We start from the raw sequence: 22,955 nt of genomic DNA on the forward strand, positions 1-22,955 counted from the left end.
ACGCCTTCAAAAAGAACTGAAAGTAAGTTGGACCTGCTATGCATTCTGGGATACTGAGAGAAGGTTCTGGAAGGTTCTCTTAAAGGCACAGTATCCTATTTAAGCCACATAATGGCAGCCTATGGGGCTTGTCTGTCCAGGTCTTCCTCTCTATCATTTCTGAGGGGGTTTGCAGTAAAAACAAGGGAAATCTGGACAGGCTTTGCTGTTTGTGGATTTTTGGTGGAATTTCTAGTTGAAGTACTGGACAGTGTAGCCTGTGGATATAGGCTGCATTATTTGTCTTTAAATTTTCTCTTAAGTGTCTTTGCAGTTCTGCAATTTTCTGACAACTTAAGAGATTATTTTTGATTGCCGGGGTCCACGCACATGGGCGGGACTATTCACTAGATTATGACTATAACAGAGATACCCCTACTACAGAACTGGAGTTACAGGACAGAAACTACTCCTTTATTCCCTTCAATTTTTTAACCACTACTGAACGGATGTACACCAAAAAGCACAATCTGCTGACCAAAAGGTAGCATTCTGCCAAATTTGATATAATTCTGTACTGCGGTTCGGGCTGTAGTCGTGTTCAAAGCTGCTATGGAAATTAACATGGGAAACACACGTTTTTATTTTTTTAACCCCCCTACCTTTTTCTCGGCCCCCTTTTGACAGATTGCCCTGAAACTTTCAACGCACAACTAGAATCACCAGTGCACTTTTTGGGGGAAAATTAAATTTTGGGAAGATTCGCCAAATGCGCCAAAGATAAATGCAAGTCAAAAAGTGCTTTACCTATGAAAACATGGTCCTAACTAGAACTACCTACTAGCGACCACCAGTAGGATATATATATATATATATATACACACACACACACACACACACACACGTCATTTTAGCTGCTCTGGCTACTTTTTCTTTAATGTAATTCATGGGATTTTTATTTTTACAACAAATTTCATTGGTATTTTCACCGTTACAATCTGGCCCTTGAAGCCCAATTTCATATGCATTACAGCAGTATAGCCATTACCAGAGAAGAAATTAAACCGTGACAACTTACTTTGGCACAGGTAATACACCCCACTCCAGCCCATGGATAGCCAATCAAATGTCCAGTGGAATCATAACTGCTGACCTTTGATAACACAAAACCCACATGCGTGAGTGATTTATACAATGGAGGATCCCGGGGAGGGATCTGGGGCATTTCAATGCCTCTGTATATGGCCCAACGTGACCAGATCTTGTAAGGGATTCTATTTTTTATTTGAATGCTCTCCCAATTAGTCAGCAGCCTTTATTCTTTTTTTCTACATTCATTTGTACAACATTTTTAAGAGATGCATTAGAACTATGTTAATATGAGCGGAAACAAATACAAAAAAATAGATGTACATAAAATATTCTTTCGTAAGGACACGTGTATGTTCAAAGCATGAATTAGAAACACAATACAATAATAAAGTCTTTGTTCTAAGGCACCAGCACTCTTGTATCTACGGGGTACACAAACAAAAGACACCTGGGAGAAAATAGTATTGGAAATGGAATCGATCTGGCATTGGCTGCCAGCTTTTTTGCTTTGTCTACGCTTGTTTTGTCACAGTTTTTGCAAAATGTTATCATTAGGGAAGCTGCAGGGCCCTTATCAATCTAAAAAAAAACATTTTCAAAAACAGATTTGAGTCTCAGAAAGCACACACTGCCATGACAGTCGCTGCCACTGAAGGGAACTATTTTGTGTGTGGATATATTCTAAATGAAAGGGACGAATGCATTTGCAGAGAGTGAAGTTAGCTAATTACATGTGTGCTGTAGCGAGTGAAAGAAAAATGTGAATTACAATAAGAGACCAATGGAGGAAGAGGGCTGGCTGATAAGTAAGTAATATTGTACATAACATTTTGGTAACTTTGTGTCTCTGAATACTTCCTAGAAAGCAATTCGAGAGATGCTCAGTCCAGCCAAAACAGAAATATTTCCTCGACTTCTGCTTCCTCAGAAATCCATGCAGTCCTCATCACCTCCTGACCCCACTTGTGCCTTCACTGTTGCATCTTCAAGTTCCACTCGAAACCTTGGTATACGCTTCAAGATGGAACTACAACTTTCATAAAAGTAACTAGAAAGTCGACACAGCAGATAGCAACTTTCAATCAAGTTTTGAAGAAATACAAAGTGTATATTTTTACAAGGCTAGTATGTGCATATTCTGTATTTCACTAGAAAATGTGTCCACACTTTTGAGCCTTCATAAAAACTTACCTGATGTTACCGTTTTATGGGCCAGGGAGCCTAGGCTTAATTCCTCAAGCAATAGCATTCTGCCATCTTAAGAATGCAAATCTATCAAGACAAGTAGAGAGGATGCCACTTAGCTGTAAGGTCGGATAACTTCTGAATGCATTCAGTAAGACAAAGGGAGACAGTATCCGGGATAGAAGGAGTAATATGCACTCCTAAATACTTAATATGGGAAGAGCTCTACGTCTACTAAACTTTTAAAGCATGGTGGTATAATGTTTGTCATAATCATAGACTTGATACTGCTTTTGTTTTTCCTGCCCAGTTGGCAGCTAAGTGTTCTGATTTATGGCTTCCTAATTCGCTGTATTTGGATAATTGTACAACTCGCTCCTTTCGTCCAAGACCTGCTCAACAGGAGGGTCAGTGGCAGTGATCCTCCTGGATCTTAGTGCAGCCTTCGACACTGTCAACCATCGTGTCCTTCTCCATCGGCTGGCGGCAGCAGGGCTCACCGGGACGGCACTCAGATGGATAGAGTCCTTCCTTGCTGGGCGCACGTTCCAGGTATGGGACGGCAATCATCGCTCGTCCACCCTCCCCCTCATGAGCGGGGTTCCCCAGGGATCATCCCTGAGCCCGACGCTTTTTAATGCTTACATGGCCCCCCTTGAAGACGTGGTGATACCATTCGGTATAAAAATAGTGAGCTAGGCTGATGACACACAGCTGGTCGTCTCCCTATCCCAACTAGACGACCACCCAGACAACCTGGCAAACTGCCTTACGGAAATACACGGTTGGATGTGTGATTCATCACTAAAACTAAACGGGTCAAAGACCGAAGTGATGCTCATGGGAAAGCAATGGGTGACCATCCCCCCAGCGGTATGGCCAGACGTGTTCGGGGAAATTCCGACCCCAAAACAGGAAATTAAGACCCTAGGAGTATGGTTAGAACCCGAGCTCTCAATGAAAACGCAAGCGGCCAAAACTGCAGGAACCTGCTTTGGGCTTATGCGCACCACCCGCAGGATTCTCCCCCTTCTCCCCCCCGCATCCAGGAAACTACTAGTCCAAGGGCTCATACTGTCACGTTTGGACTATAGTAACATGGTCTACCTGGGAGCACCTGAGGCCACCCTGGCGAAACTGCAACGAACTCAGAATGCAGCAGCCCGACTACTCATGAACCTTCCCTCCAGAGTGTCAGCGAAACCTGCTATAAAGGCCCTGCACTGGCTCCCTGTGCGCCAAAGGGTGGATTTTAAATCCATGTGCACGGCATATAAACTAATCAATGGAGGTGGCCCTTCGATCCTCAGCGACCTGGTTACTCCTTATAAAGCACCCAGATCCCTGCGGTCCGATAGAGAGCACCTAGCCAACATCCCCAAATTTAAAAAGACACGCACTGGAGGTCGACGCTTCTCAGTAAAAGCTTCCACTGGATGGAATTCCCTCCCACGTACCCTTAGACTGGAACCCAATTATTTGATTTTCAGAAAAAAATTGAAAACTTTTTTATTCCCTAAATAACGTCATTCCTCTCCTTTCCTCCCCTCATCTGGATAACAAATTTTCTTATAGCGTGGGGATGCCCTTGGGTCACCAGGCGCTTTATAAATCGCTAAATAAATAAATAAATAAACTTGATACCCTTACTCTTTCCTCATGTTCTACTAAAATGTTTAACTGCATAGTTAAAATTGCACTTGCTTTTATTGTATATTTATTGTACCCTTTCTTTTTTCTTCCTGTTATCCATACTAGCACATTCTGTTTGAAATTGCTCATTTCATGTTGCAATGTTTTTTGATTATCATTCTTGTGATTTTCCCTCCCTTCCCTTCCCCTTATTGTTTTCCCTCACAACTCTTTACTTATATTTTGTATAATCATTTTGCATTACCATTAATAAACTTTTCTTGAACATAAAAAAAGAATGCAAATCTATATCTATGTATAAGTAATTACACAAATAATCATTTAAATGACACCTACAAAGTTTTTTTTATTTTACTCTTATATAGCACTACTCGTGTGAGTGTAGGGCGTCGGACCCTTTTGCAGCACAGGCAGAATAAATTATACAAATGTGTAAATCACTGTACAAGAAATTTTACATATAACAGGGTTATAAGGTCTAGGAATCACATACCGTCCACATTTGTAGCCATTATAAGTTAAGAGTGAATGGTCGGGAGAAACACAGTTTGGATATGTGATGGGTGATGTGGGTGTCACTGGGACCGCGCTAAAATGGCTGCAATCCTTCCTCTCTGACCGCACATTCTCTGTGTTTGAGGATGACATCTCTTCTCCTCCTGCGCATCTTCGCTGTGGCGTTCCCCAGGGTTCATCCCTCAGCCCTACATTATTTAATATTTATATGAGGCCTTTGGCTGAGGTGGTGTTACCCTGGGGAGTGCAACTAGTGACGTATGCTGACGACACGCAGCTCATTATTACCCTCTCTGATCAGATGTCATCCTATGATAAACTATCCTCTTGCCTTGGCAAGGTTCGTGAGTGGATGGATGCCTCCTTTCTGAAACTCAACGGAACAAAGACGGAGATCATGATGTTGGGGCATGATGCTCCATCCACGGTAGATGGTTGGTGGCCTACCACCCTGGGTCGCCCCCCTTCTCCCAAAAAGAAAATTAAAAGCTTAGGGGTCTGGTTAGATCCAGCTCTCAACTTTTTGTCACAAGCGCAGAAGGTTGCAGCGACCTGTTTTGCCTTGATGAGATCTTGCAGAAAAATAATTGAATTGCTTCCGTTTGAGGCAAGGAGGATTTTAGTCCAGGCCCTGATTCTAACACGCCTGGACTATGCTAATGCAGTATACTTGGGAGCACCATTAGGGACACTCAAGGTCCTTCAGACGGTACAGAATTGTGCTGCCCGGATGCTCCTAAAGATTCCACGTAGAACGTCCGCCAAACCGGCACTCCGACAACTCCATTGGTTACCAATACAACAAAGGATTGAATTTAAGGCTATGACTATGGTTCACAAAGCCTTGACCAATACTTGTCCTGGTCTAATTCAACCTCTGTTCTGCCCCTATCAAACCAATAGGACTCTGAGATCCAGTAGTAAGAACTTTCTGGCAGTCCCAAGAATAAGGAGAACCCGAATGGGCGGCAGACGTCTTTCTGTCCAAGCAGCTAAACTTTGGAACAATCTGCCGGACCCTATTCGGATGGAAGAGAACCATCTTAGGTTTAGAAAAATGTTAAAAACCTTCCTATTTCTTTAAATCTCTTGGGTGATGAATTGGTTCACTACAGCGCTGGGATGCCTCCGGGTAACCATGCGCTATAGAAATGAGTATTCATTCATTCATTCATATAAACAATACACAGTGGTACGGGTTATCTATACTATAAAGACTCAATTACTTACCAAAGGAACCCTTCTTTGCAATGTTAGAATAACTGCTGATTGAGAAAAAAACAATAAGGGTCTAAGCACGTGACTTTCAGTTTCCATGCAGCTCCCTGATGCCTGTAAATTGATCATTGTGCTATATTAGAAGGATTGTAACTTATTAACTGGAAGTAACAAACGGATCTCAGTGTCAAAAACAGTAGCCTACTTTCTAGTCCACCTAAAATACAAATCTGTGATCTGCATGTTACACAGTGTGCTTTGCCACAGGCACAGTAACCGTCTATGCTACTTTATAAGTTAAAACTGTGAATGGACAAAATACAGAACTGTCCCAGAACTACATTTACCACCAGAGTTATCTTACTGCGGTTATAATTCCCTTAACATTGCTTGGCACATAAATATATCTGCACCATGTGTCTTAACCCTATAAGATATTTTAAAATGCAGTCTTTGTGACCAAGTAAGTAAGCAAGAACATATTTACTATTGCATTTATCTTTGATGCCAATATTTTGCAGATTTTTTTTTTTTTAAATAAATGCAGATCTGAACAGACTCTGCTTTTCAAGTTCCACCTATCACGACTCCAACCCTTCCTGGCTTTTCCCTGTGAAATGTCACTCCTGGGCACCCCCAAGGTGAAGCCAGGCATCCCAGCGCTGTTGGGGCCGTTGTGGAGATAAAGCATCCACATACTAGCCTTGTAAATATATTCACTTTGTATTTCTTCAAAACTTGATTGAAAGTAGAGAAGTGTGGCTCAATGGTTAGAGCGGCAGACCCTGATGCAGAAGTCTGGCCCGGGACCAGGGTTCAATTCCCGCCTCGGCGGGTCTTGGGCTCAATTTCCTCGGACCTGATGATTCTCGCCTCGGTGCCTATTCTAATCATGGGTTCCACTCTGCAACTCTGGGCAATAGCTTGCTTAATCTCCACAACGGCCCCAACAGCGCTGGGATGCCTGGCTTCACCTTGGGAGTGCCCAGGAGTGGACATTTCACAGGGAAAAGCCAGGAAGGGTTCCACAGCGGTATGCGTTACAGCGCCAGGACACCCATGGGTATTAGTGCGCTTTACAAGTACAGATTACATTACATTACATTTCCTCCGTCACATCTTAATCACCAATATATAGCTTCTTGGAGCAAATATTTTACAATTCCAGCACTGCCTGCAACCCACCTCCTACCTCACACAGACACTAGGATGAGTGACTCTCGATGCACAGCAGAGATATCTTCAAATAACTTGCACTGGTGTTCACATAAATCCATGGTGCTAACTTTTTCCCATCCTCACAGACCATCTCCATCTCTAGTAGTTGATGTTATGTCCTCTATCCCCACCATTCTCATGCCTCTCACACCTCCTCCAGACATATCCTTTACTTTCCTAACACCACCCCACCATAACACACCATAACACAATCATCCGAGACTTAAATACCAAGACCTCCATCAGCAACTAACTGCACTGCACTGCTGAAAAGAGCCTCTTTCATACAGAAGTTCTCAAGTTTTCCTATACAATTGTCAGGTCTAAACTGGGGTGGCATAGTGAGCAAAAGAATGATGGATTTAACCCAGATCTCTTTACTGGGGTTGAATTTTTTGATTTGTTCTGCATTCCGTCCGTCAATTGTGTGTCCTTTGCGTTCTCACCTTAAGTGCGCCAGGTATGTCCAGACTTGGGTCCTGGGCTCACTGGAATCAAGCTATCCTGGCTGAAGAGGGGTGAAACCCCGAAACCGATCCAAGGATGCTTGTTACCGGTTCAGGGAGGACCTGGCTTGGCAGTTTGGGCTGGACTGTTCCCATGAGGCACAGGTTCAAGACTGATTTGCATATGGCCAGGTCTAAACTGGGGTGGCATGGTGAGCAAAAGAATGATGGATTTAACCCAGATCTCTTGACTGGGGGTGAATGTTTTGATTTGTTCTGCATTCCGTCCGTCAATTGTGTGGTTTCTGCGATTTCCAAGCACCGCACATACCTGACCCGCATTGATAACGCCCTCCCCACCACACTCCATAAACCACCCAATCTTCCTACTCGCGCAACCACCTCCCCCACCCATAACATCCTGTCGGGTTCCCATGCAAACCATACTATCTGCAATGTAGATCGCAGGAACCACCGGCCTCAGAAGGATGAAAAGCTTAGGTATGAAGACCGGGCTTTGAACCGCCATCCAATTACACAAGCTGCTCCCCGAACCCTCTCACCATACGGGTTGGAGCGAAAACGGCAATCACTTCTTGGACAGAGGACCGACACCCTTCCCCCCTCACCCCACCATAGACACATTCCCACAAAATCAAACAGTCTTCAAGCGACATACTCTGAAACATCATGGTGCAACTAGAGACACCTAGCCTCACACAAAAGGGGTCATTCAGGCTCGCTCACGATGCCTGCATTTTCGCACAACCTGTGTCCGCCCTCCATACAGCCTCCATTTTAAAGCCTGCCCTTTAAGACTCCACAATATCAGGCAATGTTTTGATTTATTCTGGCACAGCCCTCTTTTATGTGTCGTTACAAAAAGGGATGGTGATGGACGGAGCACCTGAACCAATCAAACACTCACACCCAGTCAAAAGATCTGGGTTTGATCCATCACCGTTCTTTAGCCCACTCTGCCACCCCAGTTCAGACATGGATATATGCAAATCAGTCTGACCCTGTGCCTCATGGGAATAGTCCAGCCCGAACTGCCAAGCCATGCCTTCCCTGGACCGGAAACAAGCTTCCGAGGACCGGTTTCTGGCATTCCAGCCGTCTTCAGCCCGGCTTGCTTGAATCCAGTGGCAAAGTGAGCAAGGGACTCACGTCTGAGCATATCCTGCCACACTTATGGCGGCCAACGCGGTACAAAAAGTGGTGGTAATGGACAGAGCACCTGAACCAATCAAACACTCACACCCAGTCAAAAGATCTGGGTTTGATCCATCACCGTTCTTTAGCCCACTCTGCTACCCCAGTTCAGACATGGCTATATGCAAATCAGTCTGACCCTGTGCCTCTTGGGAACAGTCCAGCCCGAACTGCCAAGCCATGCCTTCCCTGGACCGTAAACAAGCTTCCGAGGACCGGTTTCTGGCATTCCAGCCATCTTCAGCCCGGCTTGCTTGAATCCAGTGGCAAAGTGAGCGTGAGCAAGGGACTCACGTCTGAGCATACCCTGCCACACTTATGGCGGCCAAAGCGGTACAAAAAGGGGTGGTGATGGACGGACCACCTGAACTAAGTGGAGAAGCGTGGCTCAGTGGTTAGAGGCGGCAGACCCGGAAGCTGAGATCAGCCGTGGACCAGGGTTCGATTCCCCGCCTCGGCCAGGTCTCGGGCTCAAAAATTCCATGGACTCGACAATTCTCGCTCCGGTGCCTACTCGACTCACGGGGTCACACTCTGCGACTCTGGGCAATAGCTTGCTTAATCTCCACTACGGCCCCTCGCGGCGGGATGCCTGGCTTTCACCTTGTGAATACCCTGCCGGGGTATCTCACAGGGGAATACCAGGACGGGTTCCCTAAGCAAGCGCCTTGAGACCCCTGGGTGATTTGTGCGCTATATAAATCGAAATACATTTACATTTACATTTACTAATCAAACACTCACACCCAGTCAAAAGATCTGGGTTTGATCCATTACCGTTCTTTAGCCCACTCTGCCACCCCAGTTCAGACATGGCTATATGCAAATCAGTCTGACCCTGTGCCTCATGGGAACAGTCCAGCTTACAGTCCGTAATGGAGAAACTGGGCTTGGGCACATAGAGCATAGAGTGTTTTGTCCGGCGTCCCCAAGCCGCCCTGCATGAGAGGTAAAGTTAGAAGTTATCAGGTAACCTGTGGCTGACTGTCCGTCCATGCCAAAGTCACCAAGTTGGTTTGTAAGCGTTTAAGAAACTGTGCTGGAAGGGGGAGTGGGACATTAAGGAAGAGGTAGAGGAACTTGGGGAGGATAATTATCTTCTCAATAGCGAGAGAGTGGAAGTTTGGACCACGTGGGAATTCTCTCCTCAAGCCAGGGCTTAGCAATGCCGTAATTTGCTCACCATAATTCTTCAGGGTCATAGCACAGCCAGATACAGATATCACACTGGCTCACCAGGCCACTACAGAGGATGCTCTGTTGGCAATGGTCGTGTGGTAAGTGTAGGGGGGGAAAGAATGGATTTGACCCAGTTAACTTGTATACCTTAATAGCCTCCAAACTTCACCACCTTGCGTGTCAGTGGGGTTAGGTTATCACAGGAGTTGGATGCATATAAGGTGATGTTATCCGCATACATTGAGACTTTCAGCCCATGAGTGTTGAATCCAATACCCCTATTAAGTGAGCTTGTTGGAGCCTTGCCGCCAGAGGTTCCATCACAATAGCGAAGAGTAATGGTGAAAGTGGGCACCCCTGCCTGGTGCCCAGTGTTACAAAAAGGGGTCGGATATAAGACCATTAAAGAGGACTCTGGCTGTGTATAGGTGGTGTATCTGTTTGATGAAACAAGTACTAAGATCTAATCACGTCAGGTGAGGAAAGAGGTATGCCCATTCCAGGGAGTCAAATGCTTTGGTGGAGTCATGTAGAACGGCAACAGCTGTGACCTGAGGGTCAAGGTGGTGCATAACCATGAAGATGGTACGCAGGTTATATGAAGTAGAATGGCTCACAATAAAGCCAGATTGATCAGGCCTCACAATCATGAGCAGCAATGGGTTAACCATCACCTTAGCGAAAATGTTATTCTCCACATTGATGAGGGAGGGAGGATTTTTTGTGCTTTTGCCGATACAGAATAGCATTCGCAAAAGACATTGGCAATGACAAATTATAGATTAACATCATGGAAAGGCAAGACCCATTGTCTTTGCTAATGCTTGTTTTAAAGCCCCTAAATGCTGTTGGGCAAGAAGGGGGTGGTTGGGCCACACACTTGCCCTGCCACCACCGTTTCCAAAGTTACTACTGCTATTATCTAAATAACTCACAACAGCACCACCATTAATACTAGAACAACATTATCATTCCCACTGTCATTGCCATCCTCACCATCATTAACACTGTCACCAGTACAATCGCAATCTCCACTAGTACCACCACCACCATTAATACCAATGTAGTCCCCATTTCTAGCATCCCCTTACTCAGTACCATCGGTCAGTGCACCCACCATCATACGTCTGCCGCTCCAACATCACATGCCAAAGCACCCATCATCATACAACAGTACAGCAGCATGAGCGAACACAATCTACATAGATGTACACAATGTACAAACTACATCAACACACCCACCGTCATACACAAAAATACCTACTATCTTCCACCTATGGCTTCTTCATAAAAACGAAAATGATCAAATACAAAGATAAGATGCTGCCTTCATCTTGTGTTCCAATCCGACAGTACTAAGTAAGTCTTTAACATCCACCTACACCCTACAATGTTTGCAACATCCAAATAGGAATACCACACAATATAAAATGTTGCTAAGTACTTCATGCACCAATATATCTTCTGACATAGGTCCATATAGCTAATAAAATCATAGCGTATCATCTTCCTTCGTTCATCCACCACTGTCATGTGGCATTGGTCTATATAATTTAGTCTTCAAATTACCCATCTTGTTTTTATTATAATGAAGCCAAACTACGTTTGTAATTGTATTTGCAGGATGGTGTTGTATTTCTAATTCATTATCTGCTCATGGGGTAGAAGATGCCTACAAGGATTGCGCATAGTTTGGTGTCCAATATGGCGTTAAGAATTGGGTAGTTATTGAAAGTGTGGTTGTCTGTTCTTGGGTCCATCAAAAGCTTGAAGGGTTGTTACTGCAGCCCCATCACAACATTCTTCGGATTAAATCGATGGATTCTGAGGAATAAGCTGTTTGGCGAGAAGTGTCTTCATTCGAAATATACTAGCTTCATGAACAAATGAATTATATTAACTTATTATGTACGTTCAGAACATATGTGCTTTCATGATTGAAGACTCCAAATAAGTCAACATTAACTGTTTTCCTTCTCTTAGAATGTCAATTAATGAAAACCGAAAGACCAAAGCCAAACACATTTATCATCCGATGTCTCCAGTGGACCACTGTAATCGAACGAACTTTCCATGTAGACACTCCGGAGGAACGGTGAGGCGTGAATCTCGTTATTATGATGTAAAAAACAGACTCAAAAGTCAACATTTTAGTTGCTAACTTCTATTATGTGCTTTTTACAATTTTTCCTTCTTCATTGATTTTATGTAATACCCACTTTACTTTTTTTCTGGACAGTTAAGAGGATTTGACAGGATCCTGTCGTTGTGCCAATGTATGTCTCTAAAAGCCGTAGAGACAGTTTAGACTGAAGTCAAACAACCTTGGTATCTGACAACATCTTCCGCTGTGCAGCTCAGATGTCTTCTGGTTTCCATACTCCTCTGCATTGCATTCACTTGCTTAATTCATTCTTTTCTCGTACCCAAGAATTATTCTCAATCCAATCTAGCTACTTTAATGTCAAACTGGGCGTTATTCATAGAACTCTTTTGGCTTTGTGAACAATGCAGAAAGCGCAACTTTCACCCACCCAATTCTCCAACAAAACCTCACTGTACATATGTTAGTCTGCATGCTTTCTGGAACCTCGTAGCAGGGTTCCTAAGTCAAGCATTTTATTGCAGTTGGAGTACAAGATGAGATTCTGTACGTAGAGTTTAAAATAGTTGTTCTCTCCGATCAAGACCGTATTTCCAACACCAGGATGGTATTGGTATGGGTAAAGGGCACATTTTTAAGCACAATTGGCCTTTTTACATGGTTATATTATCGAGTTTGAGGCATATGGAGGTACCTGATCTTCTCAAGCACATATGCGGTTTTGGTCAAGTGCAGTGGCCAGGCAGAGTGCATCTGATTTCAGGGTCCGCAACTCAGCTACTAGAGCTCATTTTGTGCACTGGTACTTTAAAGACCTATGAAGCCCATCATAGTTTGAAGGGGTGGCTTAGGAGAAATCCTTCACAATTTCCAAGTGAAGGGCAATGTTCTGCAGCAGAAATTTTAAAATAGTAAGTATGGATTTTTTTGTAAAACAATTTTTATTGCAGAGGTAAAGCGAGTTATACAATATACATGCCAATGTGTTCTCGGGGTCGTAAGCAGTTACTGTACATCCAGTCACTATATACACAGCCTTACAACCCACATCCCGGAGGTTGGGTGGCGTATAATCATGTATCGTGTTGCTTCAGTCCACATGTACAATTACTCTTATTAAGTCATCACTCTCCGCTTTTAACTGTTCAATGCCTTCTGTACTCCCTCGTTCAGTGGTGGTGTATGAACCCTCTTCAATGTCTGAGTTAGTTTAACTTTTTCTCCCCCCCTCCCTCCCCGTCTCCCTGGTGTCTGAGCCTACGTGTTATAGTTGTAAACTTGTGTGAGTTGGTGGTGTTAGGATTGTGAAAACAATGATTAGGTGTGTGTGTCCGGCATTAGTGTGGGGTCTAACACCTCCTCCCCCGGGGCCTCAATGTGTTCTATTTCCTCCTCTTCGTCTCTCGTTCCTGCACTGTCCCTAAGCGCCTGGACTAGGGTCTCCCACACTAGCGCCGCTTCCTGAGCCTTCTCATCTGCTTAACGCCTGGCCAGCTGGTACCTAAGTGTGCTCTCCGCCACCGCCCATTTCAGAAATTCGTTCAACCATTTTTGATGCGTCGGTGCTGTCTTAGATTTCCAACCCCTGGTGAGCTCCCTCTTTGCGATAAGGAGGCCCATGTCTATAAATTTACTCGACAGTTTGGTTTTGCGCGTGTGTGGGAACCAATGTAGAAGGACGACCGCGCTGTCATAGTGCAGGACTCTATCTGTGACCTCATTCAGGGTGTCCCCAATCCCCATCCAGTACTCATGTAATTGTGGACAGTCCCTGAGCATGTGTAGTAAATCAGCACCCACTAGCGTGCATCTGGGGCATGCTGCATCTACTGCGCCAAAGTATTGTGCGATTTTATTCGGGGTGAGGTAGGCCCTATGAAGGATGTAAAGATGTATTAATTGGAAACGGGCATTTCTGGTGCTGTTCCTAGTTCGCTGAAGGAGCTGGGACCATGTTGTGTCAGGGATTTCCTTTTGTAGATCAGTCTCCCATTGTGTTTTGAGGCGTGTTAGCGGTGGTATGTTTTCCGTGCTCATTCTGGAGTAGAGACACGTAACCGCTTTGATCGTTCCTGCTGTCATCATCGTGTATTGGCACGCCAGTGATGTTTTAGGTTCAATCAGTCCCTCCCCCCAATGCATCTGAATAGCCCTCACTACTGCCGCATGCAGTAAATAGTCTCCTCGTGGGAGATCGTATTGTTCCTGCAGAGTCTGGAATGTCGACAGCACCCCGTCGGTATATAGGTCACCCACCATCTGAAGTCCCGCCTCTTCCCATAATTGGAGGTTCGACCAATCCCCTCCATGCGGAAGCGCCGTTATCATCCCTAATGGTATCTCTGGCGCATATGGGTGACCAGGACCGGCACGCTTTTGAATGCGATTCCAACACAGCCGCAGCGTCCTTTCCTCTTGGGTCAGCCCACTGAGTATTAATGTCTGCTGTAGGGCTATTTATGCTAGCACATGGCGGGGGGGTGCCCGCTTCTCTCTCTTGGTCAGGACCCCGGTACACTCTTGCCACCTCCTGTGTGAAGAATTGCAGTTGCGCAGCCAGGTAATAGAGCTCGAAGTCAGGGACCGCTAGCCCGCCCTGATCCTTCGGGCGCATGAGAGTCGTCAATGCGATTCGCCGCCTGCCTTCTCCCCATAAGAAGGATACTATGCTAGATTTCAGGCGCCTGAATACTTCTCCCGGTATCCATACAGGGAGGGTCCTGAAAAAGTACAACAATCGTGGCAGGGCGATCATTTTAAGGAGGGACACTCGTCCCGTCATGGATAGGGGGAGGGTAGCCCAGAAGGACATGTTGCCCTTCAACGCTCGAATACAGCGTCCGACGTTCCCGTCCAACAAGTTTGCGGGATCGTGGTAGATGTAAACCCCAAGATAATGCAGGCAATCCGGCTCCCAGCGCATGGTAATGTTGGTCGTCGGACACTTCCCCTCCCTCCGGAGCGGAAAGAGGCAAGTTTTGCCCAATTCACTTTCAGGCCTGAGAGTGCCCCGAATCTCAGTAGTAGATCCTCCGCACCCTCAACTGCCTCCTCGGCATTATCTAAGAATAGCAGGAGATCGTCTGCGTACAGCGATATATGGTGGTAGGTCCCTCGTGCTTCAAGACCGCGGTACGCATCACCTCTTCTAGCCAGCATTGCAAATGGCTCCATGGCCAGAGCAAATAACAGAGGAGAAAGCGCACATCCCTGTCTCGTTCCCCTGTTCACCTCGTAGCGATCCGATATTAAAGCTCCCACTCTCACCCTTGCGCCTGCCAGAGCATAAAGCACTTTGGTCCATTTTATATAATCGTCCCCTAGACCGAAACCCCGCATCACCGCATAGAGGTAGTCCCATTCCAGGCTATCGAACGCCTTTTCAATGTCGACTGATAACACCATAGGGGCCCTTGCGGTCTGTGGAGGGTCCGCTATTAGTCTGAGCAATCGCCGAATGTTGTGGGATGTGTTTCTAGTAGGGATGAAGCCCGATTGGTCTCCATGAATCAGACCCTTCATATGGGCTACCAGTCTCTCGGCTAGGATCGTGCTTAAGATTTTGTAATCCGTCGTCAGCATTGACAACGGCCGGTATGATGCTGGGTCAGCGCTATCTCTACGCGGTTTTAGCAACGGGATCATGATCGCCTCGCGCATCAATTGGGGCAACTCTCCCTTCTTTTTGGCTTCATTATATACCGTTCTAAGTCTTGGGGCTAGTAAATCCACATACTTTGCGTAGAACTCAATAGGCAGCCCATCCATCCCCGGTGTTTTGTTACGCGCCATTTTCTTTATGGCTCCCCTAATTTCGGCGAGGTCGACCGGGCCTCCGATTGTTTTAGCGTGTTCTGGGTCCAGCCGCGGCAGCTGGATCTCCGCTAACAAGGCTTCCGTCGCCTCGGGTCGGGCCTCCAAGCCCCTCCTGTATAAGGTGCCGTAATAGTTTTGGAAGCACGTCACTATGTCCGGTTGGGTGTTATATACTTCCCCGCCCACCCCTGTTAGGGATAGTATCGGGGTAGAACCCCTATTGGGGTTGGCCAGCCAGGCTAGGAGTGTCCCCGTCTTGTCCTCTTCGGCGAGAGCCTTAGTCAAGTAAGATTTGTAATCATAGCTGCGTAGGCGCTCCACTTCAACAGCTACCGCTTCACGTGCTGCACAAACCCTACCCTGTAAGTCGGGGTTGCCGGGTCGCGATTTCTCAGCGTCCCGCAGTGTTCGTTCAGCCTTGTCCAAGTCCTCTACCAACGTTCGTCGCGCACCTGCAAATTTCCCTATACAGTGTCCCCTTACCACTACCTTGAATGCGTTCCATTCGGTGGCTCTAGAGGAGGTAGTCTCCTCGTTCTCTGTAAAGTACTGGGTGATTCTGAGTTCTAAGTCCGTTCTGAATGGCGGGTCATCCAACGTGTCTGGCCGGAGCTGCCATGTCGGGATCGGTGCAGTCTCATTCATCCAGGCTAGTGTGAGTAGTAGGGGATTATGATCTGATATCGTGCGTGTTAAATATTCCGTACGGGCAACCATCGGTAATACTTGTCGGGAGCCTAGGAATGCGTCTATACGGACATAGAGGTCGTGCATGCTGGAATAGAAGGAATAGTCCCTCTCAGCAGGGTGTTGTATGCGCCACACATCAGTTAAGTCCCACTGCTCCTGCCAGTGCAATCTATGCCTCGCCAATCTATGTACTGGGGAAGCGTGTAGTGGCGGGTGTGATCTATCTAAGGTGGTGTCCTCAATTGAGTTGAAGTCTCCCCCCATCAATATAGGGCCAGCGAAGTAGGCAGCCAAGTGCTTGGATAATTTAGTGAAGTAAGCCGCTTGCTCAGTGTTCGGTGCATAAACGCCGCAGAGTGCTATATCACGGCCCCTGAGTAGTCCCTCAACAGCTACAAATCGCCCCTCCGGGTCTACAGTATGTTTAGTGACTTGGAAGGGGACCCCAGCCCGAATCCAGACCAGTACCCCCCTGGCAAACGCTGAATATGTGGTGTAGTACAGTTGACCCCTCCACCTCCTCTGTAGTGCGGCCCCTTCTTTTCTAGTTAGATGAGTCTCCTGCAGGAAGGCAATGTGAACCCCCCTGCGGACCAGGTAAGAATGAACTTTGTGCCTTTTAGTCATTGAGTTCAGACCCCGCACGTTCCAGGACACACATTTTAATGATCCCATATTATCCATTACCTCGACATTGTCGGCTGAAAGCCCTGTCCAACAGCGGCCAGACACCAGTAAAGACCCCACCGTTCCCCATCCCCAACTGTTCCGTCACCCTCCCTCATCGCCCTCTGACCCCTCCCTGCGCAGCCCCTCTCCCCCGTCCCCCACCCCTGTCCTGAGTTACCCCAACGTCTCTAGACATCCTCCCCCCTAGAACAGGACCTAACTACAAAAGAGTTACCCCCGTCCAAACAATTGAGCAAGGTGCTCTCAAAACTGTCTACTCCGCAGTCTGTACTGCGGCGGCCTTAGGGGCCTCTGGGCACGTGAACTAGCTTCCTCGATGGAATTCGACCCCCTTTTCCCCCCGCCCCTCAATATGCATCCAAACTCACGATTGTCCAGTCTGACGTCCGCCTGCTCCAGCGGTTGGGTACGCCATTCCAGCCCGGCTGTCGCTGCTAGCCCCCCTAGGTTCGAGACTCAGCTGCCGAAAACTTCCTCCGCTGTTTGTGGCGTTACTGTCGGGCCCCTTGTGCTGTCCACCTCCGATAGGTCAGTTTCCGACCCCGTTCTTTTGTCCTCCGAAATCGATTCTTCTCCCCGCTGCGGCGGTTCCACGCCCGAGACCTCCTTCACCGCTTGCAGTGCCGCCTTCCGCTCCACTACCGTCTGTGATTCCGTCGGCTTTCGCCGGTGTTGGCCACGTTTCCGGAGCCGCTTGGATCTTCGTACTGAGCCCTGTTGGAATTCCTCCGCAGCCCTGTAGCGGGCCCCATCCATTCCAGCCTTGTAAGAGTCCCACCAGGCCCAAGCATCAGCCGACGATGTAAAGAACAGTGCCTTCCCATCCAATGAAATTCGGAGCCTTGCCGGGAACAATAGCGAATACTGCAGTCCCTCCGTTCGTAGCTCTTTTTTAATGGATAGGAACGAAGCTCGTTGTTTTTGAGTTTCGAAGGTGTAGTCTGGGAACAACGTGACTTTGCTATTATCAACCGGGAATGGTCCCGTTTCCCTCGCTCGTTGCAGAAGCCAGTCTCTGTCCCTGTAGTGGAGCACTATAATCACCACCGGTCGTGGGGGGAGCCCCGGTTTCGGGGGCCGGGCAGGTACACGATGTGCTCGCTCCAACGTGAAGAATGGGGACAGACCCTCCGGCGCCACCACTGTCCGCAGCCAATTGTCCACATAACCCAGTATGTCCGTCCCCTCCTTTTTCTCCGGAAGGCCCACCAGTCGTACATTGTTTCGCCGGCTTCGGTTTTCCGCATCCTCCGCCCTCCTTTCCAGCGTCTGGATGCGGTCCAGGGCGTCCGTAAGTTTTCCTTCCAAAGCCTTCTGTCCCGGCACTATGTCTTTCAGGGTGGTTTCCGCTTCTTTGACCCTGTCGGCTAGCTTCCCATGGTCCGCTCTCAGGAGCCCCAGGCCCGTCGACACCTGAGCAATGTCTTGTTGCAGAGCGTTCCTCGTAGCTGCTATAGCTTCTAGGATTTTGTCTTGCATCGTGAGCAACTCTGACTGGGGTTGTTGCATGGTGTCTGGAGTCTCAGTGGCCGGTCCTCCCTCACCTTTCGGCCCTTTCGGTTTCCCCATGCCTCCTCTGGGTGAGCCGCCGGACTAACTTGGACTGGTCGTGATAGGCAGTCCACTCAGCAGGATGTCTGGTCGCTTCCTCCAGTGAGAGCTGTCACCTGCCTGGTAGTCGTGGCCTGTGGTCTGCTCGGTCGGGGATCACTCGCCGGCAGTGGTAGCTGTGTCCCAGGGGTCCCGCCGCTGCGCCCGCGCTTGCCCCCCTCCACAACGTGGGGGAGGGTGGCTGTGGCTGTCCTTCTCTGCAATGCGGTTCCGGTATGTCCTGGTCGGCGCTGCCGGTCGGGCCCGGTTCCCACTCTGTACCCCGGTGCCGTTCGCCCGAGTTCCTCCACTCACCGTTGGCCGTCGTGCTAGTAGCCGGTGTACCGGGTTTCTGCGCTTGCACTCACGTGCGCCTGTTGGAGCGGACCCCCCAGTGGGGGATTGGGCAGTCGTCCCGGTAGTGGAACAGCCAGTCCCCGCTGCTATTCACCAACCAGGCCGCACACCAGATCGGCCCAAGGTCGCCAGCCAGTCACCACTTCCCTCCTGTTTGGGAAGTCTCTCAGCCCCCTGCCGGGCACAGAGGCGTCGAGGCTCACAACCACTGGCACATCTCACTGCAGGAGTATTGTTCCGTTAGTCAGTGCGGCGCTGAGTGCCTCTCCGGGTGGACGTAGGGCGCCGATTTCCACCGTGGGCGCCCCCGGGAGTAGTACAATGGGGTGGGTCGGCAGAGCGGGTGGGTCTGGTCACAGGATCAGGGGCGCGGTACCCAGTCCAGCAGTGCCGTAATAAAATAGTAAGTATGGATGTAGTAATAGCTGTAATAGCTAGTAATAGCTGTAAAAGCAGTGAAGGTAGAAATTGTGAGGAAATCGCAAATAGATTGGTTTCAACCCCCATAACAGAAAATATTTTAAATTGTGTCATAGATAGGACCATTTTCTACCATCAGGTTGGTAACTATGTTCATTGCTGGATCTGGGCTGTGGGCGCGAAGGCTACATGCGTTTGTCATGTAGTGGTTATGTACTAAAATCTTGACCATCTGACAGAAGTGTTGAATTGGATTAAAGCGAAGACTGTTTTGGAACTAGTATTGGTTTTACAAGGTGTACCACCAAGGGTGGCCAATGTAGAACATTGCTAATGAGGCCAAAATGCAGATAAAAGCAGCAAGCTTGACATGGGTGGTTAGAGGAGGTCGGGTGGGGGCAGTTGAAAAAGGACATCAAGCATAGGTCACACAACATTTTCTGCTGGAACAGTTGGCTTAAATGCTTAATGGTAAACTAAGGGACTGCTTGCTAGAATAATTCTTCTTCAGGTCTTTATCTGTGTTGAACAGTCACTCTTGGATTGTTTCGAATGTTTCAAGTCCTGAAGAAGGCTAGCAAAGGGTTGTCGTTTAAGAGCTCTGTAGGAGTGGTTAGCAGACAGCAAAAAATAGAGGGATTTAAGGGTGGGACTTATCACCTGGTTGTAGGGAACAACAAAGTGCTTGGTTAGTAGGTGTGGTGATGAGGCTACTTTTCAGGGAAAAGATGAGAAGAGTGATAGGGCAGGGGAATATGACATGTCTATTGGCTTTTTATGCATCTGTTGTTCTTCCGGTAGTCAGCCCTGTTGTGTGTATATATAGTGCCCTTTGTTGGAGATGGACTAAGTTGGCTTTTAGGCTCATTTAGAAGGGAGAACCATTAAGTACTTATGAAGCTATTTATTGGTTATGCTGCACCGATTCCCGGCGGATCAATCATAGGGGGGAGGGAAAGAGCACAAAAGAAGGATCACCGTTTGTTCCAACTTTGGGCCTGATTCTGATCTTGTTCGGAAGGGCTCCGAAAAGGATTCGGATTTGTCTAAACGTATCCATAGCCCTTGTTCCCGACCGAATCGTCCCCCAGTCCGAACGACCTAGTACGATGCGAATATCGCATCCACGTTGACCGCATCATTTTCAAACCTTATCCTGTCAGTTCGACTCGTGCACAACAAATTCGTACAGCTCTATGGACTTGGTTTCCGAGCGAGCAAGTATGATGAATGATTCGGACAGCCTTCATGATCCGGTATGGCCGGATCGAAAAAGCTGCTGGAATCATTCTTTGGGGACACGTAGCAGGCCACCCTTCACATGGAGCCCTCAAAATCAGGCCTGTGGAGAGACGCATGGGTCCCCCCTTTCCATGCATGCACAGTGTTGCGGCCACCATGGGGTGACCGCCACAGGGTGCCGGCTTTTTCCCACCCACCCCTTTTTGCTAAGGGAGCCTGTGTATGTGTTCAGTCTACAGGCTCCCCTTGAGTTCAATGGCTTGTCCGAGCGAATAGAGTCCGTCACTATACGGATGCACCAGAATCTGTCGCTCGGAATCCAGGAGCATGATTTGTTAGGAAAGCCCTACGGATCTGAGTCGTACAGAGGGCTTTCCTAGCGAAATCGGAATAGGGCCCTTAATGTCTATATGCTCCTGATGAGAGAGTTCATCTCTATTCAAAGGGATTAAGTAGAAAAATGTCCCTCACTAAAGACTTAGTAGGGGGCTGCTTTGTTGATTCATTGTCGTGGAGTTTCTTTAAATTATTATGTATGTGCAGAGTTTAAGAAAACAATAACATTGAGAAGTAAAGTTGCATTATTTGACTGTACTTAAAATGCCAATCACCTGAGTGATTCAGGAACATAAATAGTAGTCTATGAAAAAACATCTGCTTTGCTCAAATTAATTTGTCAATATATGCCTTTAAAATGCTATTTTTACCTTTCCATCCAGTTGAGTACTGCTGAGGCACTGAAACGGTGACAGCATCTTTCACTACTGGTTTCTCCCCTTCTTCCCCTGTTGTGTGTCCTTCAATAGGAGTTTCATGTTGCTGTTGTAGATACTCTTTCGAGAGTACAATGGATTGATCGCAAGTGCTCTCCACTGAGATTATCCTTTTCATTTTATTATGACCACTCCTTAGTGTTGGCTACTGACAATTACTGTAAAACCAGTGACCCCACCCGACTGCGCTGATGGCCAGTCTGCAGGTCGTTTCAACAACCTTTCCTCATCTCCTCCTTCAATCAACTCAGAGCAGCTGAATTGCTTAATAATCCAGGGCTGCTAAGCTTTAACTCATGCTCCTAAACTAAATCACCAAATGTTTGAATGTATTCAAAGTACTGTTCAAAAACTCATTCAAAAATATGCCACATATTCCCTATGAAGATGCGTGACTTTACAGTGATCTTTCCACCCTCCAAAAAGCAGACACCAATCACATTATCTGGTTGCCACATCTTGTCTGGTTGCTTGCGTTTGCTGCTTCTTCCCTCTGCCTGCTTAACACCCTCCATAAGTAGATTTTTTTATGAGTTGTTAAACTTTCTGCATCCATGTAGCACAGGTTTTGTAAGAAATAAAAAAACAAATGACACCCGAAAGCTGCTTATCCTTTCATAGACCATGCAAACCTGCCTGACCCACTACTTGACAATTTGTGTCCTAATTCTCCCTACTGCATTGTTGAGTTTTAATACTACTGAACTCCCCCATGCTATATAAATGGTATAAGTTCTCCCATTCCTGCCTTGCAAGTACTTGCCATTATCGGTCTTTTCTCCGCCTCCTGTTTCATACACATTCTAATGCTACCCTTATTCGGCCCCCTGGCTTTCACTGTGATTTTCTTCACTAATTGTTGACTCCTAGGACTACTTGCTTAGTCAGTTAGCTGAATTCTGTTTGTAGGCAACTTCAACCTCTGAATTTACCACGCACTTTTCACTTTCCTCAGGGTTTCTCACACAACTGCTCTTGCCCTAACACGTCCCTGTCTCACACTGAAGGCCACTTCCTTGAGCTTGTACGTTTCTGGAAAAGCAACAATGGACGCGCACACCACCGCCACCCTTGAACCAATAAGTTAGTGCATCTTTCTTCCATCACAGTACTCCCAGCCACTGATTTCCCTGGAAAAATGTGTTTTTATCGTTCTTCCAACCAAGAAGTTTGGCAAATAATTGTGTCTCAACAAGACGGCCGTAAAAACTTAATAGGACCTTAAGCTGGGTAGGAACAAGTGTTCTCCCAAGCAAATAATAATGCTGATTAATATAATCATAATTATTATCATTATTAATATTCGTTTTAGGGTCAAACAAACCATTACACAAAACCTCACACATTCTTTGCATAAATTTAGGTTAATAAAACCAGTTAATAAAACCACACAGTTAAATTGTCTCAAATAAACTAATACTTATTTTGCAATGCAAAACAATCATTCTATGTATTTTGTTTTTTAAGTCAATCATAGTATGATTAAAAAAGCGTCTTCCTTTTTGCGGTCTATAAATATATGACCTAATCCTGACCCAGTTCCAAACCTGTGTAGGTAAATTCCCGGTTTGG

At 46.8% G+C, this 22,955-nt stretch overlaps 1 protein-coding gene across 1 annotated transcript in view; it reads left to right on the top strand.

Annotated features, from left to right (window-relative positions):
• AKT3 (AKT serine/threonine kinase 3) overlaps positions 1-22,955 on the top strand; it is a 1,072,603-nt gene that overhangs the window by 519,560 nt on the left and 530,088 nt on the right. Inside the window, exon 4 of the mRNA XM_078648582.1 lies at positions 11,685-11,796. Within this exon, the coding sequence (XP_078504708.1) occupies positions 11,685-11,796 (112 nt within the window). The remainder of the gene's footprint in view (positions 1-11,684; positions 11,797-22,955) is intronic.

Source organism: Lissotriton helveticus, chromosome 6 (assembly GCF_964261635.1).
Source record: "Lissotriton helveticus chromosome 6, aLisHel1.1, whole genome shotgun sequence".
Lineage (NCBI taxonomy): Eukaryota > Metazoa > Chordata > Amphibia > Caudata > Salamandridae > Lissotriton > Lissotriton helveticus.